Below are 22,896 nucleotides of genomic sequence, written 5' to 3'. Positions count from 1 at the left end.
GAGGCAGGAGGATCAGAAGTTCAAGGTCATCCTCTACCACATGGAGACTTTGAGGCTGGCCTGGGCTATGTGAGACCCTGTCAAAAAGAAAAGGAAAGAAGTAAACAGAAACATGGAATCACAGTGATAAGGGTGCTTTGGTTCCTGCAGCTGACACATGCGTGCTCCATGACGCGTCATTAAAGGCAGTTTTGTGTTATTTTGACTGCTGGTTAATTTCAGAACTCACTAAATATATATCTTAGGGCTCAAGTTCTAGAAATTCAGTAATGTGAGATTTTACCTTTTGTTTTGAGGGTTCATTAGAGACATATCATTGTCTTTTTAAACATAACAGAATAATGTAGTGATTTCTTGTTCTCATCACTTTTGATAATTATCAAAATAATTATTGAATTTATTTCATTTAAATTTCTGTCCTTTGGCTTATTTTGCCGAAAGCTCCAGATGGCATAATTTATGTACAAATACTTTTTTTTTGTATTTCTAAAAGCTTCCCAGCTCCTCTCATCTCATGTAGCCTAGGTTAGCCTTGAACTTGCTATATTGTAGAAGCTGGCCATTGAGCTCCTTAATTTTCCTGCCTCATCTCCCCAGCGCTGGAATTATAGGAATGTGCCACCACACCCATTTTGAAGTCACTAAATATGTATGTGTGTGTATACATATAAGTGTCTAGATATAGATAGAGATTCTTCAGCCAAGACAGTGAGAAGGAGATGATTTAGTGTACCTGAGTTATACTTGGGCACACGTGAGAGAAGTGGAATACCCAGGTCCGAGGCAGAGGGTCAACAGGGACTGTTTTGGTTGTAAGCAGAGCAGTCTCTCAGAGGCGCACTTGGTGGTCTGATGGTGAAGTTTTGGATCGTTGAGATAATGACAGACAGTAGCGTGTAGTCAAACAATGTGTACCAGCATGCCCTCCTTTCTCCCCCAACCCCCAGGGCTGCACAAGCTCATTTACAGGGACCTCTGCGCCATCTTTCTTCTCATGTACTTTCACTTCTTCCTGAACTTCGCTCTGTGGTGCAGGAGTTTCAGGGAAGACGGCACGGAGGCCGGGAGAGCGTCTTTTCTGAATGTTATCTTCTCGGACCCCTGCACCGTCTTGCGGTTTCCTCTAGGCGGCCTTTCTGTGGCAGCAGTTAACATGTGCCTTTGTGCATTACATTTTCTCTCAATTGATGATTAGTTCTAAATCACTGGTTCTCAATGGGGGTAATTTTGTTTTCTAGGACATCTCTGACAATATCTAAAGACATTTTCAGTTATCACAACTGAGAGATGAAATTGACATCTCGTGCGCAGAACCCAGGGATACTGCTAAATATGCTACAAATCATAGAAGACCCAACAATAAAAGATTATCCAGCTAAAAATGTCAGCAGTGCTGGGGTTGAGAGACTATTGATCAAATTCAGGCTTATTTTTGGCCTGTTCCTATCTCTGTGGTGTTAGGAGCTATTGATTAATACTCACGTTCGTTAATTTGTTAAGGGCTTACAAAAATGCACTATTCCTTCCCTTCTGCAAATGCATCCACCCTTCATCTGTCACCTGCTTACCCTGAGCTACAGTTCATACAGCAACACATACTAAATGCCTGGTAGTGATGACTCTCTCTGGAGGAGCAGGTACCCAGGGTACGTTTTCCTTTCTGTGACTTCTGCGAGACGTCCACCCCCATGCTCTTGGGTGTCTTTTGTCTGAGGGCCTCTTTCTCTTAACCCTCATGCTTTAGCTTATATTAAAATGTCTTTATTAAACTCCAACTCTGATTCATAAAAAGGTCCAGTATTTTCCTGTTCTCTACTAGCCAGTAATTAAAAGAAATATTTAGTTTATTTGTGTGTGTGTGTGTGTGTGTGTGTGTGTGTGTACGTGTACGTATGTATGTGTGTTTGAGTGCCTTGGAGACCAGAAGAGGACATTGGATGGACATGTGGTTGATGTGGGTGTTGGACATTAAATCCGGGTCCTCTGTGAGGCTGAGCCATCACCCCTCCAGTCCCAGTAATATTTTATATTTTGTTCCAGGTTGATCTCCTATCAAGAGTTTTTGGCATTTGAGTCTGTTTTGTGTGCTCCAGATTCCATGTTCATAGTGGCTTTCCAATTGTTTGACAAGAGTGGAAATGGAGAGGTGACATTTGGTAAGGGGAAACAAAAACGGTTATAAGTCATAGTAACGTTCTCACGGCTGGTCCAGCCCTACATTCCCAAATGTAACTACTGAATGCACGTTGCTGTTTACTTCGGGCCTAGTCAATGAGTGAAGGAGTAGTTTCCTAAAGGGATTTATACGTATAAACGTGGGCATTACTTTCTTCAGAGTCAGACCATTGCAAAAGGTGAAGGAGTTCATGAATGATGTCGCTTCAGCTCATTCAAACACTGATGTTCTGACTTCCTAAAAGAGTCGGGTGAGCTTTCCTCATTCCGGGCCAGCCTGGGCAAAAACTCTCCGTGAAGTAAAAGTACAAACGCCAGTGCTTGTCTCCCCCTTCTTGAAGAGCTTTTGTCTTACTTTATTTTGGAATAGGAAGATTGGAGGCTCTCTACGACACCTTGGGGAAATTGCTACTCTGCCATTTCCCACCCGTGGGTGCGTGGGGAGGGGTGGAGTTGAGGTGAGATTAGAGTCTCCACAGCCTTCTCCCCACTTTAGAGCCTTGGTTGTAGGAAACAGAGCCTAGAAAAGTAGAATTGTCATTGACTTAAATCCTTCGGTAGGAACATTGTCTCAGAAGGATACAACTGGAATTTTTCTTTTCTTTTTTCAGCTATCATTCATCTCTAAAGGTGCTCGTTTGTAGAAATTAGTTGATGCTTAGTAACAGGGCTAATCTTTCCTTCAGCAATTTTTCAATTAAAAAACAATGTAGTGTTCCCACGGATTTAGATCCCCCCTCTCTACCATTTCTTTTTCTTTTGATATTTGAAAACAGTATTTTCTTATGGTTAAAAACAAATCACATGAAATTTTCCATCTTAGTCACTTTTAAGTGTTCGGTTCAGCAAGGTTTGGGATGTTAGATTTCCACAACTTTCCGTCTTCTACAAGTGAGGTTGACCCCCTTTTGTGGTGGGAATTGCCACAAATATTAGTAGAGAGACCCTTGAAATTCAGGCTTTCCCTCAGTCACATCATTGATTATTCCCTCCGATGCTATAGTTGTAATAGAAACGTCCTTGATTTACACATGGTGGTGCACATCTTTAATCCCAGCACTTGAGAGGCAGTGGCCGTGGATCACTGTGAGTCTGAGGCCGGTCTGGTCTACAGAGTGAGTTCCAGGACAGCCAGGGCTATATGGAGATCTTATCTCAAAAACAAAACAAACAGCACACAGGAAGCAGCGCCACCATAACTGTGAGGATGGTGAGGAACCACGGGTCCATCAGAAGGACGAGCTGCACCTTGCCTGTGACTTTGGTGGGCACACTGTCTACTTTGGTATTTTTTTCACTCTCTCTTCATTGGCTCAACCCTCCTCTGTGAGGAGCATTTTCATTTAAAAATACTCTGCAGAGCTCTTTACATTTCTGCATGTAACTGGGCGTCCTCCCTGGCCATTTTGCCCGAACACCCAGAGCTCTAGAGAAAGCAGTCTCTAGTTAGTTAGCATCCACTCTGCAGTGCTTCTGAGCATTCCCCCCTGCAGGGGGTAGCACACGTACTCATGTGGCTCCCTTCCAATGTGGCTCTGTGACGTGGGGAAACTGGGACGCATGAATCTGAGTTAGTGACAGTTTCCCTGTGCTTATATCATGTGTACATGAAGAATTAGGCTTCTCCAACGCGCGTTCTAATTTATTTTGTCTCCTACCTTAGTACTGTCCCTCTTCCATTTGGTGGCTTTCCCCAGCTTGTATGTGTGTCTTTTTTAAAGTGTCACCGAAGACGCTTCTTGAACAGACCATCAACAGATCCCTGTCACTGTTGATTAGGAGATTAAAATGAATACAGGAAGCAGTTGGGTGGCTGACACACACCTTACTTTCTGAGATAAAAAGCTCGTGGATATACCAAAATAGCTCCTAACTTTATTACTTTATGACTTTTGCTTTTCCCTTAGGTTATGATTTACGAGTTAGGGTTTAAGAAATATAGTCAGGATGAGAAGGTAGTTTGAGTTTTTAACAGCACCCATGATCTGAATGAAGGGCATAGGAACCTCCCACCCCAGAGTCTTAGGTTCTTTTTTCTGTTCCGTAATGTACAGATAAGATTATTACGGATTATCTACAAATCCTGGGGTCCTTGCCCAGCACTCTGGTCCTCCTGTTTCTCCCACCCCCTCTCCATACCCCTTTTTTCTTTCCCTCCCTCGAATTTTGTAAGGACTTTGATCTTTTCCTCTTCCTGTCCGCCATCTCTAATTTTGAGGATTCATTTGTAGATCACGTTTCTCTTTCCTTTTTTGTGGTTCTGGGAGTTGAACCCAGGGCCTCATGCATTCTAGGTAAGCATCCTGCCACTGAGCTCAGGCCCAGCTCTTAGAGCAACTCTCTCAACTGATCTGAAAGTAAAGAAGAGAATATTTGACTTATGTCTGTAAGAAATAAACATTGTAACTGTTACTTACAGCAAATGCCATGTAATAAGATTTCTAAGGCCCACTCATTTCAAAACTCCAGATTCTCTGCATCAACTTGAAGTTTATTTTTATAGGATTTTTACTTATGTGAGGAAGGTCAGTTTTTATGTTTGTATCCATTTAATAAAATGAATTGTTCTTATAGATTTATAGACACATGTTTAGGGAAAAGAAATTTGATATTCACTGTAACTAGAGTTAAATCCTTCGAAGCAAATGGCTTTCCATTTCTTAGTTGGAGCTATTTAAGGTACAGTTTTCTCTTGTGCACACGAGGGAAAAGAAGGAGAGATATTGGATGCGAACTGCAATAGAATGGAGACCAGTCACTTTGCCATTGCTATATTCTGTGGGCTCCGACAGGAGTGCCGTGTTATCTGTGCATTTGTTTATACTGTTCTTATCTGTGCCTCTGTTTTAGGTCTGTTTTTTATACACATCAAGCTATATATTTAAACCTAGCATCTTAACAAGTATTTCTATACATAGCAGCATTGGACATTCACTTGAGTGCCAGACAAGGGGCTTTTTGTTGTTAGACGTGCCTCCGTTCTGGAGAGAGGGCTTATATCAAGGCCTTGGTAATACATTTCAGAACGAAAGCTCAGGAAAGGTTTCTAGAGTTCTGTGTCTGTTTTGTTTTTTTAAATAAATAAAGCGTTCCTCTTTGATAATCTTTAATGAACTTTTAATGCATGCTGTGGGTAATTACTTAATGGCCTGTATCTCTGTTACTGCCAAATGGCATGAGCCTTGTGGAGGTCGTTGCATGACTGGTGTGTGCTAGATACAGTGTACATGTGCTTGTGCCTCACTGTTACCCACTAGTGTGCTGGCATCCTGCTGGTAGAATAGATAGAGGCGACCTAATCTTCATTAAGTGGTAATACTGCATAGCGCTGTTATTTGCTGCCATGTATTTATTTCAATTTTAAAAAAGAAAGGTATTTATTATTTTTATCAAAGATTTAATTCTAAAGAATAAACCCAAACAAACAAAACCAAGAGAACCTCTTAACTGTTTATTAATAAACAAATATAAAACATACCATATGCTCTAGATTTTCTATCAAACACTCATGCACCATTTCACTCCCACATGTTTGTGAGGACCAGGGACTCATCAAAAGGAACTTTTCCAAGGACACGCCCATACTGTAGAAACCTTCTAAATCAGGGGTGCCTTTTGATATAGTACAGTGTTGGTGTCAGCATACAGCAAGCAAAAAATGTATTCCACATGTGCCTTTGAAATAGACTTTTCTCTCAAGGGAAAACATAACCATCATTGTTATTCCAAGTGTCCGGACATGGTAGTGTAAATAGCAAGAACCTTGTATGTGTGTGCCCTTTCTCTGTGGAGACAAAACTATAGATATGGATTCTAATACCGTAAGACTAGGGTAATTTGGTATGCAGTAGGGCCACATGGGTGTTTGATTAAATCAGGAAGAAATTTTAAGATGCTTTATATTATTTTCAGACATCACAGAAAGGACTATTTTGGGGAAAAAAAATACACAAGCTACTAAAGTAGCTTCAGGTTTGAGGTTAGAGGAGAGGATTCGCTGGGTTCACGTCACTTGATGGTAGACTGTTGTTAATGTTGAGGCTTGTGGCTTCTGTGATGTTCTTTAACTGTGAACTCATCTTTCCTGAGAAACGACCCTTTGCGTGTATTTGGCACAGGACTGCTCTATTTGACTGATCACACAGTAATCCCTTCTGGAGGTAGGTAAGGGGCTAACAGACACCTTCCCGCAGAGTGCCGGGGGAGTTCACCCAGGACACTAATGCCCTCCTGGAAGTGGAGTCGGAAGGAAGCCGAGAGAGTCTGCATGCTTCGGCTGGGACTTCCTCCACCAGTTCCTGCCATTGATCTTCTCTGTTGTTATTGTTGTTGCTGTTTGTTCACTTTTCCGGGTTCCTAGTTGTTCCTCTTCTTTCCTCCCAATTTTTCCTTCACTGAAAAGCACATCCACAAGTCTCACTGTCGTGTCTGTTCAGTTGTACACAAGGATAGTCACCATTTACCACAGGTATCCTAAGGGCCTCTCTGACTTCACCCTAAGAACTGTGCAGGTGAAACCTGGCTGTTGAAGTTAAAAAAAAAAAAAAAAAAATCTCCCCTGGCAATAAGAACGCTTGGTCTCAAGCCTTTAAGTTGGAAGCAGCGACTCCTGCTGGGCTGGGATCCTTGAAATCAGGATGTCAAGCTGGGCTGATGGTAGGCGGGCTGTGTCACGGGGCTGATGGCTTGTATACCTACAGGAGGAGTTCTCTGGCCACACCGTTGGTACAGCAGCTCCTTCCAGGCTCATTCATGGAGCAGGCATGGTGGCAGTCTTGGAGAAGAGTGCCAGCCCCGGTCAGAGGTAATTTTGTACTGCAGAAAGGTGATAAAGACCCTGGAGGAAGCGCCCTTAAGAACCAGGGTGGGCATGAGGGTGGATGAATGGGGAGACACAGTGTGGGCTGCTGGGGAAATGGAAACCTCTGTTAAGACATATTTACATAATATGTTTCAATGTGTATTTCACCTAGTCCAGTCTTTATAAGTGACTGATAGAGCTAAACTGACTAATATAGGTCTTGGAACATTTTTCCTTAATCACATTGTCACCATTACTTGCCCTCCTGACAAATCACATGCTCCTCTCCTTTTGAGCAAAGAGAACATAATGACAAGCTACTTTTGCTATCTGGCCCCAATTCTCTCTTCAAAGGAATTGTAAGACATCTTTTTCCCCCTTAAGCCCATGCTCTCTGCAGGAAGTGAAAAAGTGGTCTATTGTTTTCTCTGTCAGAAACATGAATGGACTCCTGTTTCTCTTAGCAGTACCAACCTAGTATAACCTCCTGGATCATGATCTTGCTGCCAAGATGTCAGGCCAGGCCAGAACTGTGGCCACGGAAATAGTGCTCGTAAAGAGTACTAGTTAGAACTAAAAATCCTTGTTTGCCACTGGAAAGACGGGATTCTCTTTGGGTGGGAAGCTTGTTCCACAGAGCAGTGAGATGACTCAGGTATGCTCGGGGTTTATGATGGTCCCCCCTCTCAGGTCTGGCAAGACCTGGTGACCCACGAAGATAAGTGCTGCAGCTGATGGAGCTATTGCCTCATGCAGGTATATGCTCCTTAGTTCTAGAACTTTTACATGATTTTGTTTTGTAAACACACCCCAGTGAAAGAACAGTGGCGATTATAAATTGGACTTCAGTAGTTGGCCATCTCTGTGACATTCTGAGCCAGCTTCAGGTGATGGATCATGGACCAGATTTGTAGACTACATCTCAAGAGATGCCAAGATAGGTTTCCAGTCTTATTTGCCCTAGTGACTCCAGTTGCAGCCTGGGGTGTGATGAAAAGGACTGAAAGTCTCATGGAGTAGTTAATCAACTGGCGGATGATGTTACAATTGAAACCACGTACAGAGCTGTCCGGGGACCATCGGGGGAGAAGTGGTAGATGCCCAAATACTGCTTGTGGGAAATGCCACTTCTGTATCTGAGAGCCTGCTCTGACTAATTCAGACCACTATTTTAATTGCTTGAACAGCGGTCTAAGATTTCAGAGATTGCTAGGAAGTTAGTAAGAGAGAGTTTCCCACTAAAGAGCTTTTATTATAGGGCTGGGGTATGGCTCCGTGGTAGACTGCTTGCTTAGCATTGGTGGGGCATAGGTTCCATCGTTAGCACCACTTTAACAATTTGTTTTTAACTGTTAAGATTTTTTTCTAATACGTTGTATACATTTAGTTTGGGAGCCCGGTATGGTAGCTCATGCCTGTAATCCCAGTCTTCAGAAGGCTGAAGCAGGAGGATTGCCAAGAGTTCAAGGCCATACTAGGTGACAGTATGAGAAGCTGTTTCAAATAACAAAACCAACCCAAACAAAACTCTGCCAGGCACAATAGTGTAAGCCTGTAATCCCAGCCACTTGGAGGCTGAGACAGGAGGATTGTAAATTCAAGGCCTGCTTAGGCTTCAGAGTGAGTTCAGGTCCAGCCTAGGTAATGACACCCTGTCTCAAAATAAAAAATTAAAAAGAATTGGGGGTGAGGAGTGGAGATCAGTAGCAGGATGTTTACCTCAAATGCTTAAGGCCCTGGGCTCAATACCCAATACGACAAATAAACACATAAATAAAGACAATTTAGTTAGTAAATATCCTTTTGGTGATGTCAGAAAAAAATAGAAAAGACTATATTTTTTGTTTGTTGCCTGAAGGCTTTTGAGTCTTTGACCTCATTTGAGGCTTTTTCACACTTAATTTCCAAACCATATAAAAGGGATTCAGTTTCATCTACCGTTGCATAAAAATTAGGCAGATATCTGTCCTTATCTTTTGCTTTAGAGATAGCTTTATGCTAAGTAGACTCCGACCTGCAATGTAGCAGTGTGTACATTTCCAATTAAATAATTGAATGTTGTGCATTTCAACCTTTAAAGTGAAGGTTACTGTGAAATAACTCATTTTCTTTAGTGATCTTAGTATCACTTCATATATATATATATATATATATATATATATATATATATATAGTGATTTATGTTATCCCATTTTGCATTCCATTCTGCTTTTTATCTTTTAGTTTAAACTCCTTTTTTGTTAGACTTTTTTTTTTTTTTGAGACAGAATATCCCATGTAGCCCTGTCTGGCCTGGTACTTTTTATGTAGACCAGGCTGGCCTCCAATTCACAGAGGTCCTCCTGCCTCTGCTTCCCGAGTCCTGGGATTAAAGGCCAACGCTCTCATGTCTGGTTTGTTAGACTTCTAAAATAAGTAAATAGTTAATTTGGGAATAGAATGACTAATTATATTAGATAGATCCTAAAAACATTTTTTCTAGTAGTCCATATTTTAAACATTTTACAATCCTTACTGTTTCAATTGTTTTATAAGCTTTAACATATTTTACAACCTGAAACTTCACTTACATGTCCCCCCCACCAGGGTAGAGGCTATTGGGGATTGGATCCATGATCTCATACATGATAGGCAAGCATTCTACACAAGCTACATCCCCAAGGCCTAGTTTTAAGGATGATCTTTCCCATCGATTTGAGCCAGCATCTCATGAGTTGATATTGAAGTCTTTTCAGAATAAAAACCCCATGCAGTGTTTAGTTTATGTTTATTTAAAGTGAACTTACTTGACCTGGGTTGAAAACCCTGAGATCTTGTTGCCACTTAGCTGAGAAATCCTGCATCCATTTGAGAGAGAAGATGAGAATCCCATCTCCCCAGTGACATCCAATGCCTCCTTCCGAGTTTGCTACATCCTGTAAACTAGAGCTTTTGCCTTGAGTCCAGACTGCTAGGACAGTTCCAGTTCAGAGTTCCACCCAAACGCATCACTTTCATTAAGGAAAAGGGTATGTAAGACAAAGGGAATCCACTATACCATCGTCAGTTAGGAGGTGGGCATTGTATTCAAAGACTGTCGAAATCAGAGAAGACGGCATAGAGGTGACTATAAAACATTCAACCCATGTTTATTAATTCTTTAGGATAATTGATAGCTATTGATGGCAGAACCCTTTCACTAATAAAATTGACTTTAATTGGAAAATAATTTGGTTCTTAAGACATTTACTAAAAGGCTTCCTGCTCTCTTAACTTTGCTAATGATTTTTTTTTTTTGGCATGAGCTTCTAAATTAGTCTACCCAGTCTCTGCTTGTTAAAGCAACAGTCATTATAAATGTAAAACTGTAAGAAAGAATGATCTCGCTAGTGCATGAAGATGAACAACAGAGTTCTGGTTGCATCATACAGCGTGACTCGTACCTATCGAGAAGTTAGCATGCCGTGTCTGGTGCATCATTGACAAGCGGATCACTAATTTCACTTCTCTTAAACTATTTTAATAGTTCAGACTAATAATCATGGATTTTCGGGGGATTTTGAGGCTTTGTGGCAAGACCCAATTTTTGACACTATTAGCTTTTAATAAGGGGCTTTACTGCTGAGCTAATGATACGCTGTTGGTAGTATTTCTTAAAGCTATCTTCAATAGTCATATTCAGGCTAGTGTGAATGTAATAATCATGCCTCAATCAAACCATACTTAGTATGACAAATATTGCATTATACTGTAATTTAGGTATTCACGCTTCTGATAAAAGGCTTAATTCGACTCCGTGAGGAACCAGGAAAACACTATTGATTTTATGTTGGAATGTAAAGTAGCAGCTATTTATATTTCGAGGTAGAAATCGCTTCCTAATTAAAATTAAATCAAGAGAAATTAAGAATCTCATGGCCTTATATGTAATGGTACACAATCTTAAGTGAAAAATTATATTTTGTGTCAGTTGTGTTCCTGCATGGGTTTCTGGGCACAAAGAGATCTGCAGTTCCTCTTAGAAGCAGCCGGTCTTGACTTTTTAAACTTTCCTTAATCCTTCTCTGTAGGAGCATTGCCGTGGACTGGCTGACTCACTGTCAGTGTGACTGACGCCTTTTTCTTTTCCCTTTTAAGAAAATGTCAAGGAGATTTTTGGACAGACTATTATCCATCATCACATCCCTTTTAACTGGGACTGCGAATTCATCCGACTGCATTTTGGGCACAATCGTAAGAAGCACCTTAACTATGTGGAATTCACTCAGTTTCTGCAGGTAGGCGCCCTTCCCTGGACACTTGCATTGTCTAGTACAGGGACAGAGGAGGTCCCCACGTCACCCCATTCTTCGTTTCCCTCCCACTGAAGCGAGCTCTTCAAACTCTGCAGCCATTTGCTTTCAGCATGTCCTTCCATTTATTTAAATACTCAACTTACAGTATCCCTGCTTAATCTTTCCACTTCAGCTGAGTTTGGTTGAATTCTAACTATGTGAGATGAGGGCTTCTTTTACCTCTCACTGCCAAGCACACACTTGGACATTTTCCATGCTCATTCTTTCTTCCTTTTCTTTTCTTCTTCTTTTTTTTTTTTTTTTTTTCAGGATAGGGTTTCTCTGTGTATCTCTGGCTGTCCTGGAACTCACTCTGTAGAGCAGGCTGGCCTTGAAGTCATACAGATCTGCCTGCCTCTGCCTCCACCCTCATCCTTTCTATAGTTGTGTCCTCTGACCTCCTCATGTACACCATGGCAAATGTGCACACACACACACACAGAGAGAGAGAGAGAGAAAGAGAGAGAGAGAGAGAGAGAGACAGACAGACAGACAGACAGACACATATCCACTAAATAAATAAATGCAAAACAATGTAGGATGCACATAGGCTATATGGAAGAGATATTTAAAGTATAAGGGGGAACACTTGTAGGCCGTCTGCAAATAGTGGACCATTTAGCTTTTGGTGTCCACTGGGAGATGACCAGTAGGGTTGGGTCGTAGAACCAAACACCTCACAGATACTGAGGGACACCTCTAATTAATGACTGGAATTATTAATTTGTTTAGGATCTCCAGGCTTTGTTGACTTGTCTACTTAGTAATGGTAACTCATCCTGTCATTACTGGCAATCTTAAATCTTAAAATCTCTGTTGTGCATTTAAAAACGGGAGGTTATCAGTAAGATAAATCAATTTCATATTAGTGGGACTCTCCAGCAGCCTTCCACCTGAAACAAAAATTGAGGGCCAGGTGTGTGTGGCCCAGTGCTTGGCATGCATGAGGCCTTGGGATTGATTCCTAGTAAAGCAGAGAATAAAGAAAATATGGGATGAGGAGGATAAATTTTCACATAAAATATGAAACGAACCCTTTAAAAGTAGATAGTTTACTGGCTTTTAGTACATTAATGGTATTTTGAAACCTCTGTCTCATCCCAAACATTTTCATTACCCCCAAAGAACAGCCTGCACCCTTTTAGAAGTCACTCCCCATCAATATTTCTCTCCTAGCTTCTGGGTACTACCAATCTGCCTTTTGTTTTTAAAGGCTATAACAATCCTAGACAATTCATATCAATGGGATTGTGTGACAGAACTTTTCGTGTGTCTATTTCCTCCACATAATATTTTAAAGAATTTTCCATATTAGGCCAAATGTGGTAGCACACAGCTTTAGTCCAGCATACAGAAGGCAGAGACAGGCAGATCTCTTGAGTTTGAGGCCAGTCCGGTCTACAGAGAGTTCTAGGTGAGCCAGGGATACATAGTGAGACCCTGTTTCAAAAAAAAGAATTAGCCATTTTGGGAGTGGGGTTGTAGTTCAGTGTAGAGTGCTCGCCTAGCGTACGTGAAGCCCTAGGTTCAATGACCTGCACTGCAAAACACAACCACTAGGCCTTTAGCTGGGTGTAATGGTTCACACCTGTAATCCTAACACTTGGGAAGTTGAGGCAGGGGGATCAGGAGTTCAAACATGCATTTACATCACACTTGGCCATATGAGAAGACCTTGTCTTAAGAAAGAAAGAAACAAACCGAACAACAAAAGAACTATCCGTATTTGATCATGTAGTAATACTATTTATTTCTCTTTTTTTTTAACCTAATAACAGTCATTGTATAACTAACTATATTTTTGTCCATTCATGAGTTGTTCTGACCTTCTGGTTCTTGTGCACAGTAGCTCCTACAAACATTCATATTCAAATGTTGGTTAGATTACCTATTTTCAATTCTTTTGTGTATACACCTAGGGGTAGAATTGCAGTCTTCTAATCCTGCATTAAATCCTCTGGTGTCCCTCTGTCCTTTTCTTTTGTGGTGATGGGCATCGTACCTAGGACATTGTGCATGCTAGACACAGTGAGCTGTGTCCTGGCCCCTGGGTTTCAGTCGGAGGAACCACTGGAGTGTTGTCTATGGTAGTGGCCCCGTGTCCTGGTGCCCTCGCGGTCTGGAGGTGAAGTTGAGCTTGCCACATGGCTGCTGCTCTGTGATAACCATCACCCCTTCATCCTGGAGATCCCAGGGTGTTTGCCCTTCTGCTACACTGCGTCTCCTGTTCCCTGGGTTTCATCCTCCCTTAATAATGGTTTACTTCTTTTTGATGGAATGTGTCCTGGATTAGCTTTCTGAGAAAACTAAAATAAAGAATGTTGAGACTTTTCTCATATGGAAAAGGCTCTTGTTCCATCCTAAACTTAAATAGTTTGACTGGATATTGTTTTTTAAAGCATTTTTTTCTATGCTTTCTACCTTGTGGTGTTGACGCTGAGAAGCCCAGGGCCATTCTCATTTCAGATTTCTCTTGCACTCTGGAGGGTTTTAGGATTCTCTCTCCCTGCTTGTCCCCCCTATCTCATTAACGGTGGTTGGTTTCTTGACTGGTTGCTCCCAGGTTTTGATCTCTTATTCAAGAAATTGAAATAAGGGTATACACAGATTGCAGTCTCAAAGAAACTTTATTGGGGAGCAGAGTGATAGTACAGATGAGAATAGATGGAAGTACATGAAGCTGAGCAGTGACCAACCGCGTGAGTGAGAGAATCATCACAGGCCCCGGGTGATTGCCCGAGGCTTCTTTTGTGGGGTCTAAAGGAAAGAGGGACTTGCTACTAAGGGGCGTAATTTGGTCTTGGTCAGTTCTCTATTTAGACTGACCAATTTGAGTTATAAACCTTTATTGCCCGTGTTTCTTCCCACAATGCACCTGATTTTAATCATATGCATACCCAAGTATACATACACGTAAGATGGTAAATAGCAGGGCCAGCAAGATGTCTCAGTGGGTAAAGGGACTTGCCACCACCAAGTCTGATGAACTGAACTCATGACAGAAGGAGGGAACTAACTACTGTAAATTGTCCTCTGACGTCCACATGCATATCCATCCTGGTGTGCCCCCCCCACCCCATTTTATAAAGTAATATTTTTTGTTTGTTTGTTTGTTTTTTTGTTTTTCAAGACAGGGTTTCTCTGTGTAGCTTTGCGCCTTTCCTGGAACTCACTTGGTAGTCCAGGCTGGCCTCGAACTCACAGAGATCCGCCTGCCTCTGCCTCCCGAGTGCTGGGATTAAAGGCGTGCGCCACCACTGCCCGGCGAGGTTTTCTTAAAAGCTCACTCAGAGGATATGATTTGCCTTATTGCCCACATAGCAAGACAAGTTCATGCTGGATTGGCTCCCCCCACCCTCCTACAGCATATAACTGGGAATGCATTTGAATAGAAATTATCCATGTTTGATTGCTATCGGGGAAGAGAAACTCTCCTATTATTTGGAGGAGGGTGCGTATACAACTTGATACAGATGGGAGTCCTGGGTTACACAGGTTACCAGGTGCGTTGTTAGGGAAAGGTCATGTGCATGGCCCATACCAAGTAGAGCCATTCCCATGCTGGTGGAGTCCTGGGTTACACAGGTTACCAGGTGCATTGTTAGGAAAGGTCGTGTGCATGGCCCATACCAAGTAGAGCCATGCTGGCCTGCCTTGTCTTCTTGATGATGAGTTTATTTTATTTATTGATGTGAGTTTACTTTCAATCATTAGACTGGGTATTTGATAGACTCTCATAAGAAAATTTCAATTCGTGACTTTCCCCCTCTTTTGCATTTCTCTTTTAGTTTTCATTCTATTTCCTTCTGGCTCTTTAGAGGTTTTTTATATTTTATATTTGTTGTATTTTGAATTTTCCAGGAGTTCATTTGGTTTTCTGAACATTCCTTTTTAAAATGTGTGTATTTGTTTGTTTGTTGTTTGTTATTTTAATGGCATAGCTGGGTGTGTGGTATAGTCTGTGGGTTGAGCTGGGGAGAGTATTCCAAATTGGAGGTTAGTTTGGAATAATACTGCTTGGGGTTTCTACTGCTGTGAAGAGACACCATGACCACGGCACTCTTTTTGTTGTTGTTGTTTTTTTTTCTTTCGAGACAGGGTTTCTCTGTGTAGTTTTGTGCCTTTCCTGGAACTCAGTCTGTAGCCCACAGAACTCACTCTGTAACTCACAGAGATCTACCTGTCTCTGCCTCCCAAGTGCTGGGACTAAAGGCATGCGCCAGCATCGCCCGGCCCAAGGCACTCTTATAAAGGAAAATATTTAATTGGGGTGGTTTACAGTTTCAGAGGTTCAGTCCATTATCATCATAGTGGGACATGGCAGTGTGCAGGCAGACATGGTGCTGGAGAAGGAGCTGAGAGTCCTACATCTAGATCCGCAGGCAGCAGGCAGTGAACTGTGTCACTGGGCATAGCATGAGCATAGGAGACCTCAAAGCCCACCCTTCAGTGACGCACTTCCTTCAACAAGGCCACATCTACTTCAGCAAAGCCACATCTTCTAATAGTGCCCCTCCCTTTGGGGGCATTTTCTTTTAGACCACCACAGATACACAGTAAGACTTTGTCTCCAAAAAAAAAAAAAAAGCAGAAAAATAGCATATTGTTTTTATTTGAGTGTTACCCTACTCTGCCCCCTCCACCTCTTCAATGATACCAAAGATGGGGCTTTCAGTTTTGAAACTTGCTTTTATTTTTTTTTCTATTTCCCTCAAAGTGTGTTTGCTCCAAAATTCTTTTCTCTTCTCCCTTTCTGTTTGCTTTTTTAAAAAGATTTATTTCTTACTTATGTATATGTGCCTGTGTACAGTGTTCATATGCACCATGTATGTGCAGATGCCCTTGGAGGGCCAGAAAAGGACATTGAATCCCCTGGAGCTGGAGTTACAGGTGGTTGCAAGCCACCCAGTGTGGGTGCTGGGAACTGAACAGGGGCCTTCTGCAAGAGCAGTAAACTCTCCTAACTGATGGGTCAACTCTCCAGCCTCTTTTTGTTTTCGCTGCCATAGTCTCTTGAGTGCTGGAGTTATAGGTGTGTGCTAACACATCCAGCTTCCAATTTTTCTTCTTCTTTGGGTCTCTGTTTTTCATAGTGGAGACTTTTGTTGGGTCTGATGGTCTTCTGCTCATGTTTAAGATTAGGACTTGTCGGCGGGCAGGCGGTGGTGGCGCATGCCTTTAATCCCAGCACTTGGGAGGCAGAGCCAGGTGGATCTCTGTAAGTTCGAGGCCCGCCTGGTCTACAGAGTGAGATCCAGGAAAGGCGCAAAGATGCACAGAGAAACCCTGTCTTGAAAAACCAAAAAAAAAAAAAAAAAAAAAAAAAAGATTAGGACTTGTCGAACACTATAGGTTTGTGGCAGGCGTGCTGAGATAACTCAGTATGGCACTTTGAAATCTCAAAGCGCAACCCCTGCCCCACCATGATATACTTCCTCCAGCAAGGACACCCCCGAGTCCTGCCCAGATAGCTACCTACTGGAGTCCTAGTAAACATAGGAGCCTGTGAAAGCCATTCTAATGTACAATGCTGTGGTAAGGCCACTTCATTGGAATCCCTGGTGTCTCTGTGTTGAGGCCTTTTGGATTAGGGAATGAGATCATCTGGTCTATTTAAGAAATGGTTCCCTGGCTGTGTGGTGGTGGCACACACCTTTAATTCCAGTGCTCAGAAGACAGAGGCAGGGGTATCTCTGTGAGTTCAAGGCCAGCCCATTCCAGGACAGCCAGTACTATACAAAGAAACCCTGTCTCAAACAAACAAACAGAAAAGAAAAGAAAAAAGAGAAGAAATGGTTCCCTGGGCTGTGGAGCTGGCTCGGTATGTAGAGTTCTTGTTGCACAAGTGTGAGAATCAGTTCAATCGCCAGCACCCACACCACAAAGGAGAGGGGCCATGTTTATGTGGTTGGATACCTGTAATCCCAGGGCTGTGTGAGGCAGAGACAGGAGGATCACTGGAACCTGATGGCTGCCAGCCTGGCTCCAGGTTCAGTGAGAGACTCTGTCTGAATGGAATAAGGTGCAGAGTGATAGAGCAAGTCACCTGATATCGCGCGCACGCGCACGCGCGCGCACACACACACACACACACACACACACACACACACACACACACACACACGGAGCAGTTACCTGCCTACTCTATCAGCCATCAGCCCAGCCTCTGCCCTTTACTAACCCCAGAGAAGACTTAAAAGTTGACTGTCGGTCTGGAGAGTTCAACAGAGGAACCAGAGGCTGATGGAAGCCAGTGCAGAACAGGAGCCTGAGAGAAGGAAACAAACTGCAAGTCTGTATCCATAGCAACTGTTGAGGCCTCCAGCCCTCTTCCCTACTCAGCAGCCAGAGTATAAGAAACCAAGTCTCTCTCTCCTTAAATTTATTTATTTTTAGTCTATGTGCATTGGTGTTTTGTCTGCATGTATGTCCGTGTGAGGGTGTTGGGTCCCCTAGAACTAGAGTTACAGACAGTTGTGAGCCACCATGTAGGTGCTGGGAATTGAACCTGGGTCCTCTGGAAGAGCAGTCAGTGCTCTTAACCACTAAGCCACCTCTCCAGCCCAGAAACCAAGTCTCTTATTCAAAGTCTCTGTAGTTAAGGCTGACTTTGAACTGCTCATCCTTCAACCTCCACCTCTGGAGTGCTGGGATTACAGATGTGGCTATAGATTTCGCAGTTCTCACGGAATCTCAGCCTTTATCTGATTCCCATATCACCTGCAGAGCTGTCTGGAGCTCTTGACCCATTGAAAGATTGAGAAAGTTTGACATAACTTGTCTTTAGCTCATCATCACTCTGCTAAGAATTTTCAAAATTTTATTGTGAAATCTCATACACATAGAGAAAACGATATAAAACAAACATATAGCATAATGAATTATGAAACAAATACTTGCTAAACTAATTTTAATGACTTGAAATACTGTTGAGATATCAAAGTCCATGGAAAAATATAATTAAAACCAGATGTTATGCTGTCAGGCCATGGTGGTGCACGCCTTTAATCCCAGCACTCAGGAGGGAGAGGCAGGCGGATCTCTGAGTGAGTTCAAGGCCAGCCTGGTTTATAGAGTGAGTTCCAGGACAGTCAGGGCTATACAGAGACACCTTGTCTCAGAAAAAAACAAACAAACAAAACAGATGTTGTGGTGCACGCCCATAACCCCAGTACTTGAGAGGTGAAGGTAGAAGAATCAGGAGTTCAAGGCTAGCTTTGACTACACAGAGAGTTCAAACCCAATCTAGGCTATGTGAATGAGACCATGTTTTGTTTTTTTTTTTGAAAGATATACACATATGTAAAATAAAAAGGGTGAGACTTCAACAAAACATTTTATCTGTCTATCCATCCATCCATCTATCCATCCATTTGTGGTTGCTAGGAGTGAAACTTGGGCCTCATGTATGACGGGTAAACTTTCTACCAGTGAGTCCCCCAGCCCCACAAAGTATGTTGAATATCAGGAAGAGGTAAGGCAGTGCTTTGGTGAATGAATGGCATGGCAATGATAGTGTTTCGTCTTACCTTTGGATAATATTTAATTATGTATACAGCATATATGACAGCAGGCTAGAAGAGGGCACCAGATCTCATTACAGATGGTTGTGAGCCACCATGTGGTTGCTGGGAATTGAACTCAGGACCTCTGGAAGAGCAGTCAATGCTCTTAACCTCTGAGCCATCTCTCCAGCCTGGATAATATTTAAATATGACCAGTTTCCAGCTGCATGGAGCATCTGAAAACATATCATGCGTTGTACCAGCACATCCGTTTGGATTACATCAGGGATGCCCAAGACAAAAAGGCTCTGGCTTTCACTTTTGTGTCATATCCTGGGGTCCATTTTCCTCGTCTTATTGATACTGCTTGTTACAACATTTTGTTTTACAGTAGTTCAAAACATCAGAGAGTTTCTGGATCCTTTTACAGCTGGAGAGTGGCTGTGCCCCACATCTGACAGAGTGATAATGAGCACAAGCTTGTATAGTTTCCTGGGCCTAACTTCCGGTTCAGAATCAGGAAGTGTTGCATTTGCCAGTTGGTAGAGTTTCATACTGAGTTCATTTTTTTTTTTAAATCATTTGAAAAAAACGGTGTCTGATGTAGAGAGGAGAGAGACTGGCCCTGACTGCTACATTTAAAATGAAAAACTGAAAATGAATGTAAACTCTTAATTCAGGAAGTTCTCATGGATGGCAAGAAAGTAAATCATTGTGTATTGTAGCAGCTGGAAGAAGGTACTAAAACCCCGCTGTATCTTTTGTTTTCAGTGATGGGAACTTTCCAAGTAAAACCCAAAGGTCCCCCACCCCACCCTGCCCCCCCTCCTAACTCCGCTAGGTTACTGCCAGCTCTGATCCATTCTCTTTCCCCAAGGAATACCATGTATCACATCCATCAGAAAGCCTCCTTGCACAAATCAGAAGCTTAGTTGTGAATTCAGAGCTGCAGATTGCTTCTCTCTGTAGTAAGGACATGCCGGGGAGGGCCATCTCTCCTCCCTTTCTTTGCAGAACGTGTGCTTGGGAGATGCTCCCACCATTTTAATGCTGTTTCTCTCTTTCCCCTGCAGGAATTGCAGTTGGAACATGCAAGGCAAGCCTTTGCGCTTAAAGACAAGAGCAAAAGTGGCATGATCTCAGGTCTGGATTTCAGTGACGTCATGGTCACCATCCGGTCCCACATGCTCACTCCTTTTGTGGAGGAGAACTTAGTCTCAGTAAGTAAGAAGACAGGCTTTCACTTTCCATTTCCTGAACTGTTTTGAACCTCTGGGTTCTGGAACGCCTTCTTGTGTCCACATGGCTCTTGACTAACCAGGCTTCATGTTTAGGTGGTAGAAGGTTAAATAGTGTGTGTGTGTGTGTGTGTGTGTGTGTGTGTGTGTGTGTGTGTGAGGTGAGTGGTCTTTTCTTAGTTTCTAGCTTCATCCAGAGCTACCATGTTGCTCTCATGTATTTCCAGTTTGTTTATTTCCATTTTCAGTGTGCAGTCCAAGGGACATGAGTATTTGTAGACAGGAGACCATGATCACTGTATCTTAGTGCTTTCTTACCTTCATCTTGGCTTCTATTACCTCCCACCCCAGGCTCTGGCAGTCTAGTTAGGACACTCCTTCCTCTGTGTGCTGGAGGGATGGTCACTGGCTTATGCCAGAAGGCCTGGAGGAAGTGTGGGGCCACCAGCCTCTGGAATCACGGCTCTCTGCCCCTTTGCGAGTGTGTGTCCCAGACACAGGTCTTTTGTTCTGTCAAAGTGCGAGTCTATCTCAGGTAACCATGTGGACCCACAGCAAACTCCCGTCATCCACTTCCTTACCCAGGGGTGAAACGCTCCTCACTCACCTGTGGTCTTGTCCACACACTGTGCCGTGTGCACGGCTTTGATTACCGCTTGTTTGGGATGGAGGGAAGTCAGTGGGTACTTTGTTGTTTCAGCTGAAGACCATTATCCCCGACTTAGACTGGGGTAGAAAGATCAACTCCTGGACTTTCTCTTCAGAGGATTTGAGCGTGGAGCTTGTCACTCTCCTCTCCACATCTCACCTCCCTGACAACCCCTCCCCCCCACTTCTGCGCCTTCACCTCTTACCCCAACCAAAGATGAAAGGAAAGGCAGAAAAGGAATCAGGGAGGGAAGGAGAGAAGAAAGGAAGAAAATCCAGGGGAAGGATTCACTCAGCGTCAGTTAGGATGGAGGGATCCATTTTGTATTTTCCAACTTGGTTAGATGGCCGTTGCCTCAGTTTACCAAAATACAATCACAATCCTCAGAGGAAAATATTAAGGAATCTGAACCCTGTGGTTGACATGTTATGCACCCCAATAAACTTATCTGGGGGTCTTGAGAACCGAACAGCCACTATATTAAATGTAGAGGTTAGGCAGTGGTAATACACACCTTAAATTCTAGAATTGTGGAGGCAGAGATCCATCTGGGTCTCTGTGAGTTCAAGGCCACACTGGAAACAGCCAGGCATGGTGACACACACCTTTAATCCCAGGAAGTGATGGCAGGAAGCAGAAAGCTTTATAAGGTGTGAAAACCAGGAACTAGAGGCTTTTTAAGCTTTTAGGCTTTAGCAGTTCAGCTTAGATCCATTCCGATGAGGACTCAGAGGCTTTCAGTCTGAGGAAACAAGATCAGCTGAGGAATTGGCAAGGTGAAGTTGGATGTGGCTTGTTCTGCTTCTCTGATCTTCCAGCGTTCACCCCAGTACCTGGCTCCAGGTTTGTTTTTATTAATAAGACTTTTAAGATTCATGTTACATCTGACGCCCAACATTTGTGGTACGAGTTTGTGTGAAGGCCACTTGCCTGTGGCCTTGCAGTCCCCAGCTCAGGCCCAAGCTGCATGCGGCTGGTTGTGGTGGGGCATGCTGGTAGGATTTGCTGAAGGAGGCAGAGGCAGGAGGATCCCGAGTTCAAGGCCAGCCTGGGAGGCTTGCTGAGGAGAAGCTACAGCTGGGACCGGACCACAAACGGTGGCGGTGGGACCATGGAGGCGGCCGAGGCTGCTGCTCTGAGTTGCCAGCTGCTTCTCATCCTGTTGGTGGTGGCTGCTCTGCTGCTACCGGTGACGAAGGATTTACGGCTGCATTTGGTATCTAGATTGACATTAATAAAAATGAAATCTATATGGGGGCAGAGACATTGCCCATTGTTACCTACACTGTAGAAGGTGAAGGATTTATGTCAAAGAGAAACCAGAGCGTCATACTACTTGTAATGGACTTTTTTGTTTGTTTGTTTGTTTTTTGTTTGTTTGTTTTTTCGAGACAGGGTTTCTCTGTGTAGTTTTGCGCCTTTCCTGGAACTCGCTTTGTAGTCCAGGCTGGCCTCGAACTCACAGAGATCCTCCTGGCTCTGCCTCCCGAGTGCTGGGACTAAAGGCGTGCGCCACCACCGCCCGGCTGTAATGGACTTTTTTGACTGGGGTTGTTACCTTGGTGTTTCTATTAGTATTTCTTTGAGTCTTAGTGACAATTTTCGATCACCTCCACCTTGTAACTTTAATGTTAGACTTTTAGAAACTGAACAAACAAACAAACAAACAACACAAAATCCTTCTCTTTTAAGACTATGCCTAAATGATGGGCAAGGGCTCAGCCTCCAGAGGTGAGGAAGGCTACTTGCCTGCTATCCAGTGCATGAGCCCTGTGGCCTGGAACCACTGAGGATGCCACTTAGTAGTGAACCCCTTGCCAGATCTTCTGTACATTTGTGGAGCTTCGGGGAGCTGTATTTTTCATGCTGCAGGATCAGAGAACCACACAAACTAGGTATCTTGTTTTGTTTTGTTCTTTTTGAGACAGGGTTTCCTTGTGTAGCCATGGCTGCCCTGGAATTAGCTTTTAAAGACCAGGCTGGGCTTGAACCCAGAGATCCATCTGCCTCTGCCTCCTGGGTGCTGGGATTAAAGGTGTGTGCCACCACTGCCCGGCACCAACTAGGTACTTTAGTATAAAAATAGCTTTTAAAAAATTGAGGAAAAATCGGGCGGTGGTGGCACATGCCTTTAATCCCAGCACTCGGGAGGCAGAGCCAGGCGGATCTCTGTGAGTTCGAGGCCAGCCTGGGCTACCAAGTGAGTCCCAAGAAA

At 43.2% G+C, this 22,896-nt stretch overlaps 1 protein-coding gene across 2 annotated transcripts in view; it reads left to right on the top strand.

Moving 5' to 3' along the window:
* Positions 1-22,896, top strand: part of Slc25a12 (solute carrier family 25 member 12) — a 91,650-nt gene that overhangs the window by 33,574 nt on the left and 35,180 nt on the right. The window contains exons 1-4 of one of the 2 annotated variants that reach the window (XM_059260682.1): positions 2,044-2,156; positions 6,876-6,979; positions 11,093-11,232; positions 19,868-20,014. In XM_059260682.1, coding sequence (XP_059116665.1) covers positions 6,928-6,979; positions 11,093-11,232; positions 19,868-20,014 — 339 coding nt within the window. In that variant the 5' untranslated portion in view covers positions 2,044-2,156; positions 6,876-6,927. Of the gene's footprint in view, positions 1-2,040; positions 2,157-6,875; positions 6,980-11,092; positions 11,233-19,867; positions 20,015-22,896 lie in introns of those variants that run through there. The other variant, XM_059260681.1, reaches the window with a different exon arrangement.

Source organism: Peromyscus eremicus, chromosome 4, assembly GCF_949786415.1.
Source record: "Peromyscus eremicus chromosome 4, PerEre_H2_v1, whole genome shotgun sequence".
Classification (NCBI taxonomy): domain Eukaryota; kingdom Metazoa; phylum Chordata; class Mammalia; order Rodentia; family Cricetidae; genus Peromyscus; species Peromyscus eremicus.
This window is presented reverse-complemented; position numbering and strand designations above follow the sequence as displayed.